Source organism: Caloenas nicobarica, chromosome 1 (assembly GCF_036013445.1).
Source record: "Caloenas nicobarica isolate bCalNic1 chromosome 1, bCalNic1.hap1, whole genome shotgun sequence".
In the NCBI taxonomy this organism is placed as follows: Eukaryota; Metazoa; Chordata; class Aves; order Columbiformes; family Columbidae; genus Caloenas; species Caloenas nicobarica.
The window spans coordinates 48,303,323-48,327,644 of record NC_088245.1 but is presented as its reverse complement, the minus strand read 5'-3'; the positions used below and the strand labels follow the sequence as shown (position 1 = coordinate 48,327,644).

The 24,322-nt window shown below is 43.0% G+C and overlaps 1 protein-coding gene across 7 annotated transcripts in view; it reads right to left on the bottom strand.

The window, feature by feature from the left end:
• The window catches only part of EEA1 (early endosome antigen 1), a 193,618-nt gene that overhangs the window by 53,863 nt on the left and 115,433 nt on the right, over positions 1 to 24,322 (bottom strand). For 3 of the 7 annotated variants that reach the window (XM_065626726.1, XM_065626717.1, XM_065626736.1), the window contains 2 exons: positions 14,079 to 14,171; positions 11,074 to 11,196 (listed from right to left, as the gene is read on the bottom strand). In XM_065626726.1, coding sequence (XP_065482798.1) covers positions 11,074 to 11,196; positions 14,079 to 14,171 — 216 coding nt within the window. Of the gene's footprint in view, positions 1 to 11,073; positions 11,197 to 14,078; positions 14,172 to 15,925; positions 16,189 to 22,740; positions 22,883 to 24,322 lie in introns of those variants that run through there. The other 4 variants (XM_065626709.1, XM_065626701.1, XM_065626755.1 and 1 more) reach the window with 4 other exon arrangements.

Here is a 24,322-nt window from a genome sequence, read left to right as displayed (position 1 = left end):
GTAGGACATGCCAATACTAAACCAAGGTTCTCCAGTATCCAAGATGACAGTATTCCTGTGGGATTATCACACTTCACATAGCATATGCTCCTGTACAATTTCTGAAGGACATATGACGAGTTTAGACACTCCTTTTCTTCTCTTAACTTTGTGTTTGTACGAGACAAGCCATAAAACTTTACATATTAGCACAAAATGAACATACTGAATCCATATGCTGATAACCACATTAGCACTCATTTTCTAACTTGACATTCATAGTATTTTGTTTCACTAGTCACCAAGAATCCAACAAGCATAAACTTACATGGATTTAACCCAGGAGAACCATCATGTTCATAGAACCATAGAATCATTTTGGTTGGAAGAGACCTTCAGGATTATCGAGTCCAACCATAACCTAACTCTGGCACTAAACCATGTCCCTAAGAACCTCGTCTAAATGCCTTTTAAACACCTCCAGGGATGGCGACTCCACCACTTCCCTGGGCAGCCTGTTCCAATGCCTGACAATCCTTCCCATGAAGAAACTTTTCCTAATATCCAATCTAGACCTCCCCTGGTGCAACTTGTGGACATTTCCTCTCATCCTATCACTTGCTACTCAGGAGAAGAGACCAACACCCTCCATGCTACAATCTCCTTTCAGGTAGTTTTAGAGAGCGATAAGGTCTCCCCCTCAGCCTCCTTTTCTCCAGGCTAAATAGCCCCAGTTCCCTCAACCGCTCCTCATCAGACTTGTGCTCCAGGCCCCTCACCAGCTTCGTCACCCTCCTCTGCACTCTCTCTAGTACCTCAGTGTCTTTCTTATCATGAGAGGCCCAAACCTGAACATAATATTCAAGGTGTGGCCTCACCAGTGCTGAGTACAGGGGGATGATCACTTCCCTAGTCCTGCTGGCCACACTATTCCTGATACAAGCCAGGATGCTGTTGGCCTTTTGGCCACCTGGGCACACTGCTGGCTCATGTTCATCCGGCTGTCAATCAACACCCCCAGCTCCCTCTCTGCCAGGCAGCTTTCCAGCCACTCTTCCCTGAGCCTGTAGCGCTGCCTGGGGTTGTTGTGACCCAAGTGCAGGACCCAGCACTTGGCCTTGTTGAACCTCATACAACTGGCCTCAGCCCAATGATCCAGCCGGTCCAGATCCCTCCGTATGGCCATCCTACTCTCCAGCACATCAACATACCCACCCAATTTGGTGTCATCTGCAAACTTACTAAGGGTGCACTCAATCCCCTCATCCAGATCATTGATAAAGAGATAAAGTTCAGCTACTCAAACATGGACAGAGCTCCAGAGCACTGAACAGGGACTTCATAACTGCTATTACTTGTTTAGTGTTTCAGAAACAAGTTACTAAATACAGTGGCTTGTCAAACCCACCACATATCATATTGAAGACTAATTTTGGCACAACTAGACCAAACAAAACAGTACAGTCCTTCCTAAGCAGACAACAGTCATTTACTTTTAACAAGTATTTATTTATTTCCAGAATTGATCAATATAATTTCACACCAGTTAAATCAAGTTAACTCATATTCACGTGTATGTGCCAAAATGGTTAAACTACTAGGTTCCCAGTAATGTTTATGTGATACAATTAGCGTATTATTATACGATGGCAGTGACAGTCACTCTAAGTAAAAGAACCAGGGGGAGATTCCTAGCAAATAGCAATGGCAATGAACTATAGGAGGCGTCAAAAAGCAAGGGATTTCTTTTTTCTAGTAGGTGAAAGCTGTCAGTCTCATACAGTGATGCTGCAACAGCACCCTTTTGGGATGAAATGCTACTTAGAGGTTCTCCATGTTTAGTTTAGTTTCCTAGTGATGGGAAGGTCTGCTGTTCAAAGAGAAAAGCCAATGTTCCTCCTAGCACCAGTAACTGCATCTGGAAAGAACGAGTGTAGAAAATTGCTCTGGCCTCTCCTTCTTTTCGCCCTTTATTTTTTTCATTTAAACAGCAGTGTCTGTTTCTTTGCTTGGTTTTTTGTGGGTTTTTTGTGGTTGGGTTTTATTCTGTGGAAATAGGAGTCCTCGAGAAAAGGAAAGAATAGATTACATGTGCAATTAGCCCAAGGAGAGAGCAATCAATCATTTGTCTCAATTATTAAGCAAAGCCAGCCCCAGATTTCCCAGGCAGGCAGATCTGAAGGCAATGGCTCCAAGGACAAGGAGCTGGGGCAGAGCAGAGCTGCTGAGGCAAGGGAACATGCTGTGGCTGGGAGCCCATGGGGGACAGGAGCCCGGGGGAGGCAGCCATGCTGTCAGCAGCACGGGGGGGTAGCAGGGACAAAACCTCCTCTTTATGGGAGAAATTCCCTCTCACACAGGCAGGAATAAAAAGAGCATTACCCACCAGCCCCAGCCTCTCCAGCGGGACTGCCATGACCATAGCTGGCCTCGCTTTTGGGAGACCCCGCGCTGGGTTACGGCTCTCACGTATACCCTCAATCTAACACAACGTTTCTCAGACGTCTGACACAACAAGCTCTAACAGAGTAGGATGTTACCCTCCTGAAACGGGGCATCCTCGCCAGGGACAACGTCATCCTTCCCGTGCAGAGCTGGGCAGGACACCAGCTCCTGCAGCTGCAGGCACCACCACTTGCACAGCGGAGCCATCAGCTGCACGAACCCGGGACACGGCTGCGTCTCACAGATGCCGACTCTGATGCCAGGAGCATTAATTCAATTCTCTTTAGAGTAAGGAAAGCAGAATCACTGGGATCTTCCTGGGCACCAGACAGTAACTGACAGAAGTCACAGAATCACAGAATCGTAGAATGTCCTGAGTTGGAAGGGACCCACAAAGATCATCGAGTCCAACTCCTGTCCCTGCACAGGACAACCCCACAGTTCACACCATGTGTCTGAGTGTAAAGGTTTCCCAAGCATGAAACTATTAGCCCCAGGTGACAATCTTGTTTGGGCTTATCTCTTAAAAAAAAAAAAAAAAAAAAAAAAAAAAAAATCAAATACAGCTATAAAAATATCTCTCAGCCTCATCTTGAGATGAATTTTGAAAATATAAGCACGAGTGTGTTTTACTAATCTAAAGACATGTGTGAGAAGAAGGAACTGGGAAAGAAACCTGATGGTCTCAGATGTTTAAATCTGGTAAGCATTTGTGTTGGTTTGCAGGAATTCATACCAACTGTAAGCTGTTCCTATATTGGGACCGTGCCTGCCCTGGATAAAGAAGAGATTGCGCAGTTACAACCACGAGATGTAACACTGGTCACTGCAACCTGGGGTAGCTGAGGTGTCCTTTCCACTAAGTCTGCACTTGGCTCCCTTAACTAACAGATTCCTTCACAGAAGCAACAAGTATGAGAGCAATCTCCTTGTATTTGAAAAAGGAAGCTACCCTATAAAACATGCACACTTATACTTTTCAAAAGGCTGTCTTTGCCAAGACACATTTAGTAGGTTTCATTCTAAAATGCATTTAGAAATTGCTCTGCATAAAGCACAGCCACAGAGAAATGAAAGGCGATTCATATTCTTAATTTAATAAAAGCAAAGACATCACTTACAGCCCCTGCGGAGCTGCACCCTAAGTCATAACTCCCTAATTGATATTTCTAATTGGGCTTTATCTTTTGCTTTACACAGGGAGAAAAGAGCCCAAAAGAAGTTAAAGGATTATTAGTTGGGGCTTGTTTTTATAAATACAGAATCTTTCCACCAGGAAATGACAATTTATTGAATCCAAAGCTTTTTGCAGACGCCTGTCAGTTAATGGAAAATAAAAATAAAACCACAGCCACCACATGCACAAGTTTTTAATCAGGAAAGAGTTCTTAGGACCACCACAGAATAGCTGAAGCAAGTCAGAGCAAGAGCAGTAAAAAAGAAAACGAGTCCAAACCCAAACCACATGTACATGCACAAACAAGCCACTAGGAGCCAGCACACAATTTACAGCTCAACATAGCCCCTGGCCCAGCAGTCAAGGCATTCCAACGAGAACAAGAGAGGTGCTAAACTTCAAACCCCAGTTTTCTGATCCCAAGGGAAATGTTTCTCTTTCGGGTGGCCGCCTGTGAGCCAAGCCCAGCACCAGGCACCTCCACAGCACCACGCTCTTTGCGGTGGGACAGGCCTCACTCGATGCAAACACTCCAAAACGTACTGGTTTCACTCGGAGCAGAACAGAAATTGCTACGCAGAAGTTTTGGAAGAAAGTGTCTTGCCTCAGCTTGAGCTGTAATGCCAAATTTCACCCAAGATCTCAGACTCCGTGGAAGCACCAGAGGTTTGTTTACTCGCCTTTCTCAAGAAAGACTTAAGAATAAGGTGAACCTGCTTTAGCAGGTGGGTTGGACTAGATGATCTCTAGAGGTCCCTTCTAACACCAACCATTCTATGTGATAAGCCTGTAGAAGGATATTTGTAGCTACGTTTCCCTTCTAATAGTAAAAATTTAGTTTCAGGCCTGATAAAGTTAAGCTTCTCAGCACTTTCTCTCCTAAAAGGCATTTGAGGTAAATTATTCCTTTCCGGTAACATTAATATTCGTACAAATCGTCAACACAGCAGTCTTTGGGAAGGACGCCAGGATGCTAAAAGCAACACTGTAAGGAAACTCTCACCACAAGAACCACCATATTTATTTTTATTGTGCCAATTTAATTGATATGGCTATTAACTGTTGGAAGAACTTTGGCCTCTCATACAGAAACACTGCCCGGTGAGAGCAGGGGCACGGACCCATAGGAACACAACCAGGCTGACTATAGGCTACCATAGAGCCCTCCTAATCCTCAGACTATTTTAAAACTGATTCAGAAATAGTTTACATAACAGAAAAATTAATGTATAGGACTGAGTGGATCCTGTTTCTCTGTCTTCTTCTTATATTACTCTGTATGACTAGGGAGCAGGGAAAGGTGGTGGTGTAAAAATATATTTCTGAAAATTCCAGCCTTCTCAGAATACTGGTTTACTTGTTTGTAATTTTTTTTCCACACCTTTCTGCACAAAACTGATCTAATGAAGTTGCATAGTGTGACGAGACATTTTGAAAAGCAATGTTTTCCTCACTCACTAGCAAAGAAAATTGAAGATTTTCAAAGATATTCCCTCAAGAGCCTGAAGGCTCCAGCCTGAGGTTTAAAAAATGACCAAACATTTACATGTAGCTGTCTACTTCCCAGTCACTACCAATGAGGAGATACTCAACACCACTAATGGAGGAAGAAGCTAGTCAGCTGACCTAACAAATGCATATACCATACATAGGGTTCCCTGGGCTCCATCATCAATAACTGGAGCTTGAGACACCTACATATACATGCATCAAATCTGTCTCCATCTGCCAACTGTTCTTTTTACATAAGAGCTTTAATGAAATATTCCTGTAGAGATAATACGACATCTTAAGTAATTAATGAGTGAAAGCACAGCTTACTTTATTTGAAGCTCATTTTTCACAAATTAAAACTGGAGTTATCTGGCAGAAGGAAGATGACACTTCTTGAAGGACAGTCCCATAGGCAAAACAGTTTGACAGGACGGAATTCAGATTTGCTTGTATGTTTGGAATGCAAGAAAAAAGGAACCTTATTTAAGTTTGAAAGTCATAGCCACAGCTACTCAGCTTCCTTAGAATTTTCTTGAAATATCTAATGACTGTCTAGTCCAGGGTTGTCAAACTCATTTTCACCTTGCGAGGCTGATGTGGCCCCTGGTGAAAATGAGTTTGATAACCCTGGACTAGTCTGTTCTCCAATCCCACTTTAAAACTGCATAAAACTGAACAGGTGGTCCCACTTAGGCTACTATGCTGCTGATCTACAGCTGTATGTGGTAGTGAGTCATATAGCACGGATAGCGAGCACAGAGCTCTATTGCCAATACAAAGAGAGCTTCTGCAACATCTTGAATTTTTATCCCAGCAATTATGTCATGAGTCAGGCTTAAAGAACCAAATAACTTTGCACTTTTCCACTGATAAGTCAATTTTATTCCACAAACACTCTTCTTGGAAAACATTTAAGTACTGTGGTGAAGAAAAAAACAAACAAACAAAACAACACACCACACACCAAACCTCAAAGAATTCCAGTATAACTGATACTTTTACCATATGGAAAAGATGAGTGACTATACTACCACACAGCTTAGCCGAATCCAGTATGCACTTTAATGTGCTTGACATTCACATAACCAGGCTTTAAGTTTAAATAAATTTGAGTTTCTGGGCTTCATCTTTGACCTTCCAGAAATACTGGGCCAACACCCAAACCTACAGCCTGTTTCCAGTGAGCCGCATGAACAAAAAGCAATAGCTGTGATTAAAGCCCAGAGCTGCAACACCTTCCAGCCAGGATCTGTGTTTGCCCACATCTCAGAATCCAGACTTACATCAACAACCCTTTCACAACTGTATGGTATGATAAGCTGTGTGCTGTGAATAGAGTCCAGCGTGTTTAAAAACTGAAACTAAGTTCAAGAGCTGCAAGGCATGTTCACGTGGTCAGAGGCAAACACTTTTTCTAGACATAATCTTAGTTTTTGTGTGTCAAGAACACTTGGAAAAATTCTAAACTTACCACTCACATTTTTCCAATCCAGGTAAACCTTCCCTGATACGAGATACTACTTAAATGCTGATGAAGATGTGTAAGTCTAAGCTTAAAATCAGATATTGTCCAGATACACAATGATTTAAAGGCCGAAATATTTTAGAGGACAGGTTAGGAACTGTGTATACTTAGGGTCAGAGGACAAAAACATACTGATGTTTCAGAGCCGAAAGATGTTTCAAGGAGTTTCTAGGTTTTATTACCCAGATATATATCGAAGCAATTAACCAAATTCTCAGGAGGTTCTGAGAGGCAGATTAGACTGTCCGACTAGACAGCAAGAGCAAGACCACATTTCATCATTTATTTCAGGAGTCTTATATACTGATCAAAAAAAAATGAGGTATTTTAAGTTAAAGAATAAATAAATCAGGCCACTCCCTTTATATATTGTTAATAGGAAAATACAGTTGACATTTTTTCCCATGCCTTCCACCAGAAAAAGCCCTTTCTGCTGTGTTTATATAAACAGTAAGACAACAGTGGCTTCCTCAGATAACATCTCTCTTTAATTATTAGAAAAGTAGGTTAAAAGGTCATGTTTTATATAATTAAGACCTGTGGTCCATTTAAATTTTACAAGTATTTATTTATCTTTCTGGACAAAAAGAAAAAGGTGTCTCGCTACAGATTATTTTATACCAGACTGCAGACTCAATGCCTTACCAGAAATGAAGCTGGATTCTTCCTGAGGAGAATAGAACCAACATAGTTTCTAGTTCAGTTCTCTTCTGGTTTTATTGCTATTGATGAGTAAGACTACAATTCTGTTACAACCTACAAGACTACAATTTTGTCATTAATTGAAAATTCTGTTCCAGTGGTTTGTCTATTTCTTTAAGAAAAGTTGCATCACGTGGCCAAGTCAAATCAAACCAGTATCTCTAATTCTTCATTTTCTTAGTATTGTTCGGATGTTGAAGCAAATTAACGTACTAATGTAGCTCAAGCAATGATTTATCTTCCTGTGCAAAGCAGGCAAGTACTGCTGAGATGAAAACATCCACCGCAACCTAATTTGAGAAGCAACTGAAAGAGCAGCCAAAGAGAACAAAATATTAGCATTGAAGCATTAACGTGATGTTCTGTGTAAAACCAGTCTGCAAAATTCCAAGGGCATCCATAAGAACAGAAGATGCAATCAATTGCATCTACAATAAGAAACAAGTAGGAAAAAACCCAATACACGTGCATACACATAAAGAATTAGGTATTTTTAAAAAAAAGACAAAAAAACCCACATTTTTGCCCAACTACTATGCCGATTTACACTTTAGGCAATCCTGCTATGAAAAGTCTGTTCAGAAAATATCAGGGTCATATCTTGCTTGTATTAGCTAAGAAATACATATTTACTAAACATCTGGAAAGTTACGAAGACTACCCAAAAGAACTGTTTAAAAATTGCCTTAGATTTAGCCTAGTTGTAAATAAGACAATAGATTTTAACAGCCACTATATTCTAAACATCGCAGGAGTACTATACAGTCATTTTTTTTTGATGCCTCAGGAGTAATCGGGAAGGGAAGTCTGAAAATGAGCCTCTCTGACTCACTGTCTAGATGTTCTGAGCGTCCAACAGAGACAGCCAGGAAATGCTGGACACAGTTTGGCAATGTATCATTCCTTTAGGAAAAAGAAAATAAAAGTGAAGAAGTCACACAGCTTTTGTTAGTGACACCACTTCATACATCAAAGTTGGGGAACAATGTCCCCATTTGGGAACAACGCGATGTGTGTGACTTCCATATGCCACTTGTTTGGTTGAGTTGGCTATATACAGACGGACACTTGCCAAGGTTTTGGTGGTTGCTCCTGCAGCTGAATAAGCTTTTGCCTTTTAAAGTAAGGCTTCGTCAGTGCTTGGGGGGCAAGGGAAAGTAATTCACTGTCATTTTTACCAGTTAGCATATGGTGCAATCCCTAGTTCGAAAAATGAAGGCTGCACAGAGAGGTGTTTAAAAGGAAGACCACAAACAAGGCTGTAGGTGAGCGGTGAGGATCCTTTCCTACAACAGGACACCAGACACCTTTGGGAACTGCAGGACTGGATGCGGTGACTGAAGAACAAGGCCAACTCTCGCTGCAAGGAGAATGGAGGGGCAAATGACCCAACTTACTGAAGTTTTCATCAGTAGGGAGGGTGTATTAGCAGAAGAGAGGTTAGTGAAGGAAGCTATAGGCAAAACTAAAAGCTTTTGTCAACCAAGTGACAATTTTTCAGGTCTCACAAAGTGTGACCAAACACTGCCCTTGCAACATGCCCTGTCTCTGCGTTTGAGTAGAATGCGTTGGCAAAAAAACTGAACTCGGGAGCTTCTTCAGCATTGTTCCCAAAAAAACATATTTGAACTTTTCACAGCAGTATCCACAAGCAACAGAAAGCCAGACACCAGTTTAAGTACCAAACACCAGTCTAAGTAAGCCAAACTCAGCAACGTTTCATGTCTGGCACATCAGATGTCACTGATAACAGATGACACTCTTCTCACAATGCTGACTCTGGAACGGCAAAGATGGAACAAAAGGTGCCAACCTGGTTGTGTTGGTGCTGCAGGATCACAATGTGCTTGCTGAAAATGCAAACTATCATTTTCCATCAACAAATGCAAACCATCGGCTTTTCAGTAGTCAAGTACTTTAAACTTTATATTGATGATATTGAAGATTTCCCCACTTTTTCAATGCTTCTATGCATACTGATATAATAAAAGATAATACTGGGGAAAAAAAAAAAATCTATATATTAGCATTCTTTGTTTCTCATCTCTTCCAGATATTTTACTGAATCACTGTACCAAGAAACACAGCTTTAGCAACAGGAAGCAGCAACAGCTAGAAAAAAATGAATTTGCATTTCATGTGCTACACTCAATACACAAGTTTTATCAAGTTCAAAAGTTGCAATCAGCTATTGACAAGTAAAAAGTACCGACAAGTACCTGATGGTGGAAAACCAAAAACTCAAATTGGGCAAGAACCTGCAGTCACCTCCATGAAACTATGTTAAATACAACCCAGCTTAAATAAAAGATTAAGTTTTTCAGGTAACCAAATCACCTCTGATGGTTCACATCCCACAATCTACTGATACCATTGCATCAGGAATGCCACAATCTGTCACTGGTCGGTCACGGCTTATTCAATTAAGGCACTTGCACTGTGACCAGATAATAAAGAAAATAAAAAGCTGACCTGACCACAACCAGAGCACTACAGATGGTCCCTGCTTCAACACGAGGCAGTGAGGAGTCAATCAAAAGCTGGTTTCCAGTTGTCCTGGCTCTGAGGAGGTTCCCCCAGCACCCTAGGAGAGCAGCCTGGGCCAGTTTTACCACAGATCCTGCTCACTTTAACAGATGACACTTCACCCTTGAAAATGGATCTTAAGTAACTCTAGGATAATCAGCGTATTGATGGCTTTCATCTTCTTTGGGAATAACATCCCACAATTTAAAGTTTTCTCTTCAAAAATAAAGTGTAAATACACATTGAATGTAGGGAAGGAAAAAAACACTACTTAACAAACGCATACAGCAACAAACACAATAAAATCACATCGCTCACACAGCCTAGAATAAACACTTTGATTCCATAACTCAACAAAAGTAACATCAGCAGAAAGAACACAAAATCTCACCTCCATACAAACTCATTTAATGCAGAAGTCAAATCTACTCTCTCACAGATCACAGCAGAAAAAATTCAGGTAGCCTTGTGCAGATGGAAGTTGTTACCTTACAGAATCTAAATCCTTCCAACTGAAGAGTGTAAAACTGCACACTTAGATTAATTGTGCAGTTTTACATTCCACAATTGGAAGAATTTAGAAATGCACTACTATTTATAGTGGCTATTAACTGAAACAGCCTTTGCATTTTCTAGAGGGCGTAAGAAGATTCCACAAAACTCTATATTAAAAAATTGCTTTTATAGTTAGTTTTATAATGTCGCTGCAATATGTGAGGCTCAAACATGTTCAAGAGGAGAAGCTTCTAAATTTTTTGTATTCCTGTTCTCTGTTCCATCTTTTACCCAATGTACCTATCTCCCACTAGAATCTCCTTTAAACATAGTTAGCTAATGAGAGCTCGAAACATTTCACAAAGGATGTACAAGATGCGATACTGTATTTATCACTACATTGAGTCTGAAGTAAATCAAAAAATATAATAGTCCTATTTACAAGAAAATCAAGAAAAAGCTGTTCAAAAAGAATATATCCATGACAGCAAGTTTCACAATACCACAAATGTTCTATGTGAGAGACAACTGCAAACCACAAGGTTAGACACAGATTAATTCTTCTGCTGAATGTATACTTTGGAATCATGCATAAGAGATCAAATTATGTTGCAGCAAGGAATCAAAAGAAACAATTTAAAAAGTTGACACCCAAGCCACGAGAAAAGATATATGTTCATTTAAAGCAGCCCATTACCAAGGCTATTGAAACAAAATAAACAAGACCCACAGTAACAGCTGGGAGGTCACGAAGCTCCTGTCTTCCTTCTGTCCCAGTGTGCTCATGCTGGTAATGTTCAGACAGATCAGTGGGAGTTACACACACTTTCATACATAGTGGACAGATGAAGCCCTGTGAAATGTATATTTGTTTTTAAGAAAGTAATAACATCATAAAAGCAGATCTGGAATCAAACACTGTTCAAAGCCTTACATTGAAAGTTCTCTACAATTACCAAGAGCAAAGTCTGTTTTCCTTTTAGGAAGATAGTTTTTGCAAACCACATATCAATACCATGGAGAAGGCAAGAAGGGAACAGTTATTAAGGACATGAAGCATACTTTAAAAGCTAGCACCACGCTTCATACTACTGTTTTCCAGACACCCATGGTATTCCCTTAATGTGACAGAGCAATAAGCTACATAACAAATTATGAATGGAACATTATGAGGCATCACATCAGACCCATCACACAGTTTCCCATAAGGGTATTCAGATGTTTCACCGAGAGAGACAAGGGTGGTGCAGTGAGATGGCAGAAATACCCCTGTAAATCAATAAGCAAGTTGGCAGCAGCAGGAGAAGCCCAGGTGCCAGCACAGCCGCTTGCCGGGCAGGCATGCTCGCTCAGGAGAAAACATGCACCTTCCTCAGTACAATTAAAAGACCTCAGTCATGTTCACCAGAGAGATACCAAAGCCAAAAGTTAAACTGATTTCTGAAGAACAGCTTTACATCTTCCAGACACATGCTACATGCTTGAACACCCAGAAAAAGCAAGGAGGAGAATGAAATGCTCAGGCGTCTGCCCACAATGGGGCCTGGAGGATGCCTGAGCCCCAGGGCAGAGCACAACAGCAGCGGGAAGGACAGGCTGAGCACAGCCCTCCATGCACGCGTGGAAAGGTTAAGGCCCCGTCCAAAAATGATGTCTGAGGCATACCTGTCTAGCTAACGCAGCCATGTTGCACTAATGAAAGTGTCTGGTGGACTCACTGCAAGCATGGAATATTCAGCAAACCTGTACTGCAGAGGTTGCACTGGAATCTCAGCTACAAAGGTAGGGCAGACTCAAACGTTTCCTCCTTGGGCAGATTGCACAGTGAATAAAAGATGTATATAGACTTGATTACACGTCCACGTGTGATCTGAAGCACTGACATGACCATAGAGGGGACTAAAACAGATTTTCAGCTCTCCTTGAACAAGGAACAGTTTGAATTCAGATGTCCCCACTCCTTTTGTTTCATGCAATTCTCAAAAATCACGATTGACTTCAATCAGGATTGAGGAGGTAGGAAACATGAGAATCTGCACAGATTTAATAATTATTCTCCATTTGAATCTTGCAGCAATACAAATTAGAAGATCTAGCCAAGAAACTGGAGTGAAACAGGTCAACTGGATTTCTGACTTTACGTAATACTGGAGAACCAGGTGGGAACATAACAAATGGAGAGCAAACATTCTGCAAAGTCTGGCTACGGCACTCCTGAACAGAAGTTCTCAGAGAGACACAACCTTAGGCCAGCTGCACAGAAAGACCAACAGAAAGGCTTTAATGCATGAATCTCCAGAGAGTGAGAACCCATCACCAGCTTTGGAGCACAGTGTCAAACAGATTTTGAAGTTATATGCTAAGGAGAACACCCCACTTGTAACTAATGCAACAGATGGTGGAATATTGACCAGTAAAATACACTTTTTCATGTTATACCATATTAACCAAAAGTGACCTTTGGGCTGACCCAGTTTAGACTCAGTAGCAAGAAAAGCCAACGGTGCAATAGTGCAGGCACAACACCACTTTGAAAGCTCATCCTGTGTCAAGAAATTACTACTACAATAGTATTGAGGTACCTTCTGACACCCACCAGCTGTACAGTCTGTGATATTGCACTCATGTTAACAGAGTTGTGCAATTTTAGCCAAACTTTGGAAGGAAGCAACTCTCTCATGGCATTATTTTTATGCCTTAATTACTACAAAAGTAATGAGATTTTTGTCTGCAATTAAGAACATTTATTTGTTTCAGGGATGGTGTAAATATGCATGCAAACCAGATTTGGACTCACAAATGCATGACATGTATCACATGCAGCAAAATATTAAGGAAAGTCTAATTATCCTGGCTGAAATAAGGCTTCGAAAAATAAGAAATAAACAGATGCACAGATGGAAGACAATTAGGATTTTAAACAGCACAGTGAAAATTTCTCTTACCATAGCAGACATAGGAGTATTTGAATCATCATACTTTATTCAGTGTAAGAAAGGGCACTTTGCTCCCTTTAATTCTGTAATAGGAGTAATTAACCTTGAACTGCATTTGTATGCTAAGCTTGAAACATTTTCAAGCTAGGTAATCAGGCTACATTAACACAAACTAGCTTCAACAGCCAGTGAAGTCAGTTTGCATTTTTCAGAGTTAATATTTGACAACACTGTAAATTGAAAGACATTGTAATATGGGACCGAAGCAAGAATAACAACTTATTCTGCTGGTTAAGTATGGCATACGGCACATAAAAAACCGATAGGATTTACAAGTGGGAGGTTTATGCACCAACACCAGACATGTTTGATACATCACAAGGAAGAAGTGGTTTCTAGTACACATTATAGCTTAGCAGAAGCAAGGTGAAAAGGGAGTACAAGTGTGATAAAACGTTATGCCTTGATTTTCGGAACTCTCATAGAAGATTTAGTAACGAGGAGTCTTAAGCTTATGTCTCATTGCTTTTAATTTTAATAATTCCTCTCTAGGATTACCAGAAGGATTGCTTGTGACCATTTAGATAGATAAGCCTAATTAAGAGTTACATATAAATATGGCCTTGCCTTCCTTTTTTATTTAAATAACAACCAATTCTTAGAAGATGATACTTCTGAGCATTTATTTAGTACAGCTGTTTTTTAGGTAGGGCATCAAAAGTTACTCTCAACAGCTTCACAGATCGGAGAAACAGCACCCAAGGTTTAAGACTCCAGTCCCACATAGGGTTTACAGTACCTCAGAGGAGCCCTCGTTGTTGACGTCCACGGCATTTCCTGGCGTGGCAGATGAATCTGAATCCGAGCTCTGAGACCCACCTCTACCTGGAGTCTGAAAGCGAGGAGGGAGAGAAAAATGAGCGTCTACAGACTGCACGGCACGTATCACATGCAACAGCCTCTCTTCTACTTGCTGGAATACAGAAGCACTTTCCTTCCACAAGAGTAATGAAGTGAACAAGCTGACAAGTAATTATATAATTTTCAGTGCAACACTCCAACAAAGCTTTTACTCAAGACTCATCATGCATCAAAGAACAAGCAGACACCAGAAGCAAAGGCCAGGATTTTAAACCACTTCCCCTCATGAGTGCTCAATACAAAATAAAGCATTAGGCTAAACTCTGCCCTTACATCACTCACTCTGATGGTAAGTTAGGTCTCTATATCAAATTGGAAAACTCTAGAAACTACAATCTAAACAGCTTCAGAAGTAGTGAACTAGTATTATACTACTTTCTTGATAACCTGTCTTCAATCTGAACAAGCCTTTAAATATTTTAAAGATGGAAAACTACAGAGTGAGAACCCTGTTGACAGAATAAGCACACAAGCAGGTACACTGCCTTGATTTGGAAAAAATAAAACGCAAATGTCAAGGCTGTGGTAAGGTTAAACCATGCTAATCAGTAAGACAACCTATAAACTCCTATGAATATGTTAGAAATCAAAATAACAGTACAGATTTGAAAGTACAGATTTAAAGAAAATATGCAAATAAATTTGAAATACTACTTGATTCAAAATCTGGATGGACGGATCACAACTTAAAACCCTTCTTTAACTTTGATTTAGATTTGATTTAACTTCTCTTAGTGTTCTCCAGAATGCCACTGCTTGGCTGATGGCACAAGAGTTAACATTCTCAAAGCAAATATCAGGGAAGAAGTTACCTTCATATTGATATGCAATCCTAACTTCGACAAAGAATAAAACTTCATTATCCAATTCCATTATGAAAATTGCAAATGGGATAAAGTGATGCTACTGTAATATTTTACCTCATTTGAAAATACTTGTAATATTTTCTAATTTAATATAGGGAGATTAAAGATACAGAATTTTAAATATATAGATTGAAATCTACAGAGAGAGGGACAGAAGTATATAAATTGTTTTACTTTCTAGATCTTGGTGTCTCCAAAATTTTCATTGTTTTAGAAATTTTTTATGCTCAAATATATCCTTTTTTTCAGACAAATCAGCTATATAAGTTTTTATAAGATATTTGCAGCACATAGGCTTTCCCATACCTTGAAAATTAAGTATTTTTCCTGCTTTGCTTCATAAAGACTGTTCTATTTCCAACCTTCATAAAGATTACAGCCTTTTATTACTAATTAAATAAAAAAATGTAACAAAAAGGTCAAGTTTACTGATTAAGAACTTAATTCCCAGTGACGGAGTTCAATTTCAGAAAGGCTCTGAAGTCTGGCCAAAGGGAAGTGAGGAGGGGTGAAACAGCGATTTATCGGGGCTGGCTAAATTAAGTGTAGAAGACAATCTCTCCTCATTCCAGCCTTCTCTGAGGTCATCAGCTAAGTGACCAACATACGCTGGTTTTCCTACTCCCATGTCTTTTTTATTTTAGCTGTGTAAGTTTTGCTTTTTTACGCTTCTAAAGAACATGAAAACACTATATGGGTTTTTTTCTAGTACAGCATACAAAAGCAATAGGCAAAGTGATGCAAACTCTCTGAGTTAATAATAGAAGAGGCAAAAAAGGGTGTAAGCAAAGAATATGATGAACATGCAAAGCACGTCAAAGTGAAGGCACTAGCACTTGTCCAAGTCACTGATACAGACAGTAAACAAGGTATATCCCAGCATGGACCACGGGTGCACACTCATCAAGTTTTCATATGACATCAAACTGGGAGGACCAGCTGACACACTCAAGGGCAGGGTGGCCATTCAGAAGGACCTAGATGGGCTGGAGGAACAGGCCAACATGAACCTTGTGCAATTTAACAGGGACAAATGTGGAGTCCTGCACCTGGGAAGATGCAGGAAGGCAAACCCCTGGCTGCTCTGCTGAAAAGTACCTGGGTCTTGTGTCAGACAGCAAGCCGAACAGGAGCCAGTCGCGTGCCCTGGCAGCAGAGTGGGCCACCAGCACCCTGGGATGCATTAGCAAGAGCCCAGCCAACGACCAAGGGAAGCAATCACCCCCAACTGGCCAGCACCTCTTGGACCGCATCGAGATACTACATCCAGTTTTGGCTCTGCCAGTCCTGGGAGAACATTGATAAACCCGAGTGAGTTCAGCAAAAGGCCACCAAGACACCTGGGGCTGAAGCACCTGCCCTGTGAGGAGAGGCTGAGAGAGCAGGGCTGGCTCAGCCTGGAGCAGAGACAGCTTTGGGAGCAGCCTCACCACCACCTATGAGGAGGTTATCAAAAAAGGATGCCAGGCTGCTCCCAGCAGCACACAGTGGGAGGACAAGACACAAAAACTGAAACGAGAGGTTCTCACTCGACATACAGAAAAGCTCCTCCAGCGTGAGGCCAAGGAGCAGCCTGCTCCTCACCCCTGAGCTGGTCCCGCTCGCGGCAGGAGCTCGGACTAGAGAGCTCCTGAGCTCCCTTTCCACCCAAATTGTTCTGTGACCTCTGGACCACTGCCCTGTGGAAACACTCGTCCAGGAGGAGAGCTCCAAAACACAAGCTTAGTAACTCCACTAATGGAGAGGTGGATCATGTGCATCAACAGTCCGAGGAAGAATATCTAAAGCAATTGGTAAGGTGTGGCCAAGTTTCTCAGTAAGACAGATAAATTGGAATATTGCATCTAATGTTATAAACAGTTTTCTTTGGTTGATGTAGTTCAGAAGTTCCTTTCCATGCAATCCACAAATCACAATCACGGAATCCAGAGGTCAGGCTCACCTGTGAATCCTTTTTGTGTGAAAACAACCCAAAGAAGATATATACACACATATGTCTACATAAGGAAACATGATGAGGTCACTCCATAAAGGAGTTGAACTTTCATGAAGCAATGATAAATTTCTTACTGAAAGGAATTTTTAGAAATCTGAACATGATAAAAAGGCTTTTGTATGGCAGTTAGCTATGGCAGCTGTTCTGTTCTAGAAAGCCTGAGAATTCGGACCCCTATCTGTCCCAACATCTACATCCACAAGTAGAAATAGGATGTTTTGAAATGAAAACAGTGTCATTATTAAGGGATATGCACTTCTTTACTGAGTCTTCTTAGAAATGGAAGCCTTTTGTTCCACTCTTCGGCTCCAAAAACTGAAGAATGTGCTTTCATGTAGCCTTAGAAAGACATGAGAGCAGGAGAACCTGAACAAAACATGATGGCCTGAGCAATGGCAGTAAGAGATGGTCCCACCATCTCTTTAGACAGGCAGCATATACTTCCAGTTCTACCACACCTGAGCGTATGCTTTCAGCATACCTGATGAATCATTTCGTCACAAACCAAGAGCTTTCCGTGACAATTAACACAATATTTTCTTCACTTGGTATCGTAACTTCTTATACAACGCTACTGTGCATTGTTAATCGCTCATCACATTTCACCCCAAAGTTGGCTGCATTTCACAGTTAGATTTGCATATTAAGTTCTGCTAGTTCCAGCACTACAAATTGGAGATTATTACAACCTCCAGGATGAAAGCTCTTATATTAAAAGTATCGTGTTATTACTACATTGTTGATTAAAGTATTTGCTTCATGAAACACTTCAGACACGCTATAATCACACTAAAACACGCTGCATGACACGCCTTATTATATGCAATATATAAAACAGAAATTATTAAACAGTACCTGGTAAAATCCTTTTAACTTTTCAAAAAACCAACGTGCCCTCTTTGAAAGAGAAAGCATAATTCCAAGCTAGATTTCGAAAGCTTAGTACAAATAGGTGGCATTTTCTGGTGAGTGGCATACAAAGGGAAGAAGAGTGGCAAGGAAAGAGGTCGTAAAGTAACTTTCAAGATGGGGAGAAACACCCCATAGCATCCATTTGCAAAGTAACACAGGTTAACAAGAAAAAATAAACACAAATTTGGAAGGATGTTATGGAAACCGAGGCCATAAATGCAATTAACTTCTCTTTCAAGGCTGTAATATAATTTAAACATCCAGCCAAATAAAGAATGGGGAATTTGTAATTTTTTTTTAATTGATCAATGCCTAATGAAATAGGTTCACACACATACATAAGATAGGGTCCCAGACCACTATTATTATCATGTTCCATGAAAAAAAAAAAAAAACAAAAAAAAACCACAACACCTTGAACAACTCAGACTTTGTGAACTATGGAAAGATTCAGAATGATGCTCATTGTTTTCAGCTGGAGTATAAAGGGAACCAAAGAATGACCTGTGAATCCCATAGGAACAGTAATTTTTCAGAGACGTCTGTATACATATTTTTGCACGAAATATGTGACCCTTAAAGGCACATCTGGAGTTGAAAGACTGATGCAAAGTTAGTCTCTCACCCAGCATATTTCTTTCCTAGTTGTCAGTGTTATATTTGTTTACTTTGCAAAGAAGCGTTTGTTTCTACTACTAGCACTAGAGTTGCAGAAGTAATATGCTAAACTCCATAATGTCGTCTCCATGTTTTCTCAAAACTGCAAGCTAATAAAAAGAAACACCATTAAAAACAAAAGGACGACAACGATTGCAGCTTGTTTTCTGAAAAGGAATAGAAAATTATATAATGAATGAGTCAAGCTAACGCATTAAAACGACAGAGTATAAATATGGATCACTACCGTGTCATTTTTGCACAGTCATTTATCTGTCTATAGCTACACTCCATTCAGTTATGTTACTCTTTTCAGCAGTTTTAAATTCTGAATCAATTAAACCTTTGAAAAAATATGTTAAGCACTGAGAAAGTCTGAACAAATATGGATTTACACAGTTTTCCAAGCAGATTCAAAAACTACAGAAGGGTACTATTGTCCAAACATACTAATGTCCTGAAGCAACCAACAAGATGCAAGAATGAGAAGGCGGCCAGAGCCCTTGTAATCAAACAACCCTCAGTGGTAGTAACAGAGTACAGTGCCATACAGAACAGTAATACTGTTTACTTCTAAAGAAGTGTGACAGCTACTTTATGACTCCGTAAAATTACTCCTGACTCCTCAGGGCACGAAGCCCTTCTTTTCCATCATGCCTTCGGTTCCACGCAAGCAGACCCTGTGCCCAGGCAGAGGCACATGAGCTCCCTTTAGCCCCACAGGGACAGCGCAAGCACAGGTGCAGCGCAGCACCCATCGGAGCAAATGCGCTATTTGGCTAACCCTGCAATTATACACGTGAAAAAGAAAATTACAGGCAAAGCACGAGATGCAACGCATCCCAGGCAAGTAAATATTTCTGCTCCTGAAGGTGGAGCATGAGAAAAGGTGACTCTGCTACCCAAGCTACGGAAATGCCTGCAAAGCCCTTTTCTCCACCTAGACCCCGAGACCTCAACACCAAGAACTCAAGCATTGCTAGAAACAGAGCAATAAGATCTTACCACCCGAATACATCACAACCGCTAACAGATAACCAGTTAAACACAAAGAAAAAGGCAAAAACCAATGTAAACAGTAGTCACACTAGTCAGACAGAGGAGTCCTTCACTACGAAGTACGAGTGATGGGAAGAAGGCTCAGAAGAAGGTCAATGTAATCAGTTTTCCACCAGTTGAAAATAAACACCTCCTCCGTACAATAAGTGTTTTTTTTTCTTCTTTCTTCAAGTTTTGGTATCTTGTAAAAGTAAGAAGCGAGTTCTGCTTTAACAGACCAGAGGCAACAGCCACTGTCCCACTAGTAGAGAAACAACTGAGAAGTGACACAATGGCCACAAAGGACCTTCAGAGTGGAATGCAGTAAAGAAAATACAGGTCTCCAAAAAACACATGTACAGAAGAGCTGACAAAAATCAAAATATCTGGCCAGGAAAGTTGTGTCTCAGATGTTCCACACAGACGTCTTTTGGGAAAGATGACCTTTTTCTAGATCAGCATGGCGATCGGCATGACACAATGCATGAAACTAAAAAGTGACAAGAATGAATGAAAGGGGGTTTCACGGTGCAAAGGTAGAGAACAGACAGATCCCTGAAAAGTCATATTGAAAACATACACAAAATTTAGAAACACCTTGCATGGAAATACCTAAAACGAGGACCTAGTTGAAGACAGCATGGAGATACCAACTTCAAAAACCAGATGAGCGATGTTCAGTGTATACTGGATGTTCATTATATACTCATTACTAATAGTATACAATACTTTCTATTTTGAAAATATGCCATTCAAAGTTACCATAAAAATGCTTTTAAAAACAGAAATTACAATCGCGGATGAAATAAAAAGGTGATCACGGAACAGAGGGAGTATAAAAAAAAAAAGATTTGATGTTTTAAAATTTCAGTAATCAGAATTTCTAGTAAGTGACTAAAACTATAAACAGCATCTTTGTAGCTTTTGTCTTCCTCCTTTGCAGTTTGATGGCCAGCTGAGTCACCAAAAAAAAAAATTCAAAAAAGTAACAAAGAATTCCTTTTTTGTTAAGCATACTTTCATAACACAAGTTATATCACCAGTAACGACCAGCCATCCGGATAGAAAGGATGGCATCATCTCTAATCAAATCATAAACCCAATAGATAGACAAGAAATTACATTTCAGTGACTGGAAGGTGGAGTGTTTTTGCCACCTACATTACTGATGCACAAGAACAGGGTCAAGAGAAGATCCCTTGGCCTTCAAATTACTGCCTGAAACATGAAAGATTTACTTATGCTCTTTATGAACAAAGTTTGACAGCAAGTTAAGGCTCACTTTTAACACCAAAGTACATCAGGAGTCTTTTTCTTACTTTTCCAACCAGAGGTTGTAAGTCAAAAAGGTACGTATGAGGTTGTGCAAGCAATCACTACTTTTATAAAAGGCCTAAAGCCCTTTTAGTAAGAGGTGGATTTTCAAAAGCATAGTTATTTGCACCAATTACAAGATTTACACCTTTAAAAATCTTGGCATTTCTCTACTTTTGGGGCAGGAAGAAGACTCTTTCAACTTTGTTTGCAATTAGCTCTGCTGTAATCCTGTAATTTCTGAGAGCCACTAGGGAACAGTTGTTTAAACTCTTCAGAGGAGATGGCTGTTTCTAACACACAAAAACTTTTGCACTGACTTCAGATTTTTATAGGAAGTGTTCAGCTGAACTCATACGTGGGGGCAATTTTCCTTTGGCACTGTATCAAGCTTTTTTCTTCATCACAGAAGCTTTTCTTGATGGTCTGTTATTTCTCAGAATCAACAAACACCCAGTTACATGCTGCCAATATTTAATTAGAGCCAGATTCAGTTTCCCTACTTGTTAGCAGGGCTTCCCATCAAACTTCAGGAAGGAAGTCCTTCCCTGTAAACACGAAGCTCCAAACAGACCAAGAGTGATCTTCACCTGCTCAAGGTATATGACCGAAAAACAATGTGAGACGTGCTTCGCACTGAAAAAGTTGGTGGTACACATACCGATGTACTTTCTTCCCCTCTGTTAACTCTCATTCTTGTAGCAACACCTCCTCGCATGGCAGCTAAGAAAAGCACGCCAGCGTTTCCAATAAAACACCCTTTCACAGAGGTGTTACGGCTCACAGCACGCATCGGAAGAAACACCAGATAAAACACCAAGGGCAGCTGGTTTCTGCTCTATCCACGAGTGCCTTCAGCACGACGTCGACCCGCTGTCTTGCGGTGTGGGATCCGGAGCGCTGCCCTCCCACCGCCACCGTGACTCAACCCTTTTCGGTGCATCCTCCAGCCAAGCACCAGCGATGAAGGACTCGAGCCCTGAGCCACGCCGACACCTGCCCTTTGCCAGCACCTCCCTGACAGCTTCCACCCGAGCCACAGGCGAACTGCAAGGCAGCCAGCACCGCCGCGGAGGATTTTGGAAAGCCAGAAGGGTTTCACAAACGAGTGTCACAACTTGGCTTCTCAGAGCAGCCAGAGCTGCCGGAAAAGCCGGTTCCTAAAATAAGGCAGACAGCTGGCTGCTGGCCGCCGGGCCAGCTTGTGGCGTTAGGAGCCTGTTTGCCAGCTGGCCTCCCGGGAAACGGCCCCAGCTCCCCGCTCTCCCCAGCCTGGGCTTCCCTTCAGCCCGCCCGAAGCGCGGGCGGCCCGCAGCCGCGCCAGGGGCGAGGGCGGCGGGCGGAGACGCCGCCGCGCTGCGGGAAGGAGCCACGCCGGGGCAGGGCCGCCCCTCGCCCCACTGACAGGCCCCTGGCCAGGCCGCGGGGGCCCGCCCGCCGCCCGCACCCCCGCCCAGCCCGGGGAAAGCCACCGCCCCCAGCCGGGACGCGGGATCGCGGGCCCGTCCCGTCCCGCCGGGGCTCGGGCCGTATCCTGTGCCGGCGAACAAGCTCACGGCCTCCGCGGCCGCCACGGGCCTCACCCCTCCCCTGCGCCGCAAGACGGGCCGGGCCGAGCCGGCGGCTCCGGCCCCACCGCGGGCAGCCCGGCCCCGAGCCCGGCCGGCAGCAGGAAGCGGCAGCTCCCGCCATGCCACGGCAAGGCACGGCACCGCACGCCGCCCTCGCCGCCGCCGGGGCAGGTCTCGCTGCCTTACCCGCTGCAGAATCCGCCTGAACATGGTGGCGGAGCCCGGATGCCGCCGGGCGGCCGCCGCCAGGCCGAGGGGGAAGCCGCGGGGCCCCGCGCAGCGCCGCCCCCGCCCCGCAGGAGCCCGGCGCGGCCCGCTCGCCCCGTGACAGCCGCCGCGGCCGGGGAGGCGGAGCAGCCGCCGCGCCGGGGCGGGACCGCACCGCCCCGGGGAGGGCCGGGCCCGGCGGGGACGGGGCTACCACCGCCCGGCCGCGGGTAGCCGGGGGAGAGGGGGCGGAGGGCCCCCGGGCGGAGGACGGCAGGCCGGCGGGGGCTGCCTCTTGGGCCGGGGCGGTTGTGGCGGCGCGGGGTCTGCGCCCCGATCTCCTCCGCGGGCTCCGGGCCGCGCTCCTTCCCGGCGCGCCGGGCCCAGCGGCGCAGCTCTCGATGCGCCGCCTGCGCGGTGGTGCCTCTGCCGCCCGGGAGACGTGCCGGCTGCTGGGGGCCGGGGAGGAGCGAGGACGGCGGGATCTCCCCTCGTCCTCTGCCCGGGTTTCTCCCGCCGTTCTCTCCACAGGGGCCGGGCAGCTGTAGGGCCCCATTGCTACTGTCATTTCTTCGGAATCGGGTGCTGGGCTGGCGAAGGAAACAAAGTGTGGTTTTACCCCGCAGCTGGGGGCTCCCTGTGTGGGGCAATACACAAACGCAGCTCCGTATTTATTTTGTTAGTCGGGCGGTATTGAAAGTAACTGAGGAATGCACGTTAAAGGGGTATTGTTACGGCATTCTGGTTTGGATAATTAACTGGAAACTTAATCCTGAAGGAGCAGTTGCTTCCTTCAGGCTCTGAAGTGAACAGGTGACCTTGTGGCATGACCCATGAGGTGTTTTTGAAATATCCGAAAATAACATTTTGCTCACACAAGCGCACATCTAGCTTCAAAAAAAAGTACAGCCCAAAAACATAAGTTCGACTGAGAGAATCCGTATCATAGAATCAAAGAATGGCTTGGGTTGGAAAGGACCTTAAAGATCATCTACTCCAACCATCTGCCATGGGCAGGGTCATCTTCCACTAGACCAGGTTGCTCAAAGCCCCATCCAGCCTGACCCTGAACACTTCCAGGGATGGGACATTCGCAACTTCTCTGGGCAACCTGTTCCAGTGTCTCACCACCCTCATGGTGAAGAATTTTTTATTTTACCTAATCTAAATCTACCCTATTTCAGTTTAAAGCCATTACTCCTTGTCCTGTCACTACATGCTCTTGTAAAAGGTCCCTCTCCCACTTTCGTGTAGATCCCTTTTAGGTACTGGTAGGCTGTTATAAGGTCTCACCAAAGACTTTTCTTCTCCAGGCTGAACAACCGCAACTCTCAGCCTGTCTTCATAGGAGAGGTGTTCCATCCCTCTGACCATCTTTGCAGCCTCCTCAGGACTCACTCCAAAAGGTCCATGTCCTTATGTTGGGCGTCCCAGAGCTGAACGCCGTACTCCAGGTGGGGTCCCAAGAGAGCAGAGTAGACAAGAAAATCACTTCCCTCGGCCTGCTGGTCACTCTTCTTTCGATGCAGCTCAAGATATGGTTGGCTTTCTGGGCTACAAG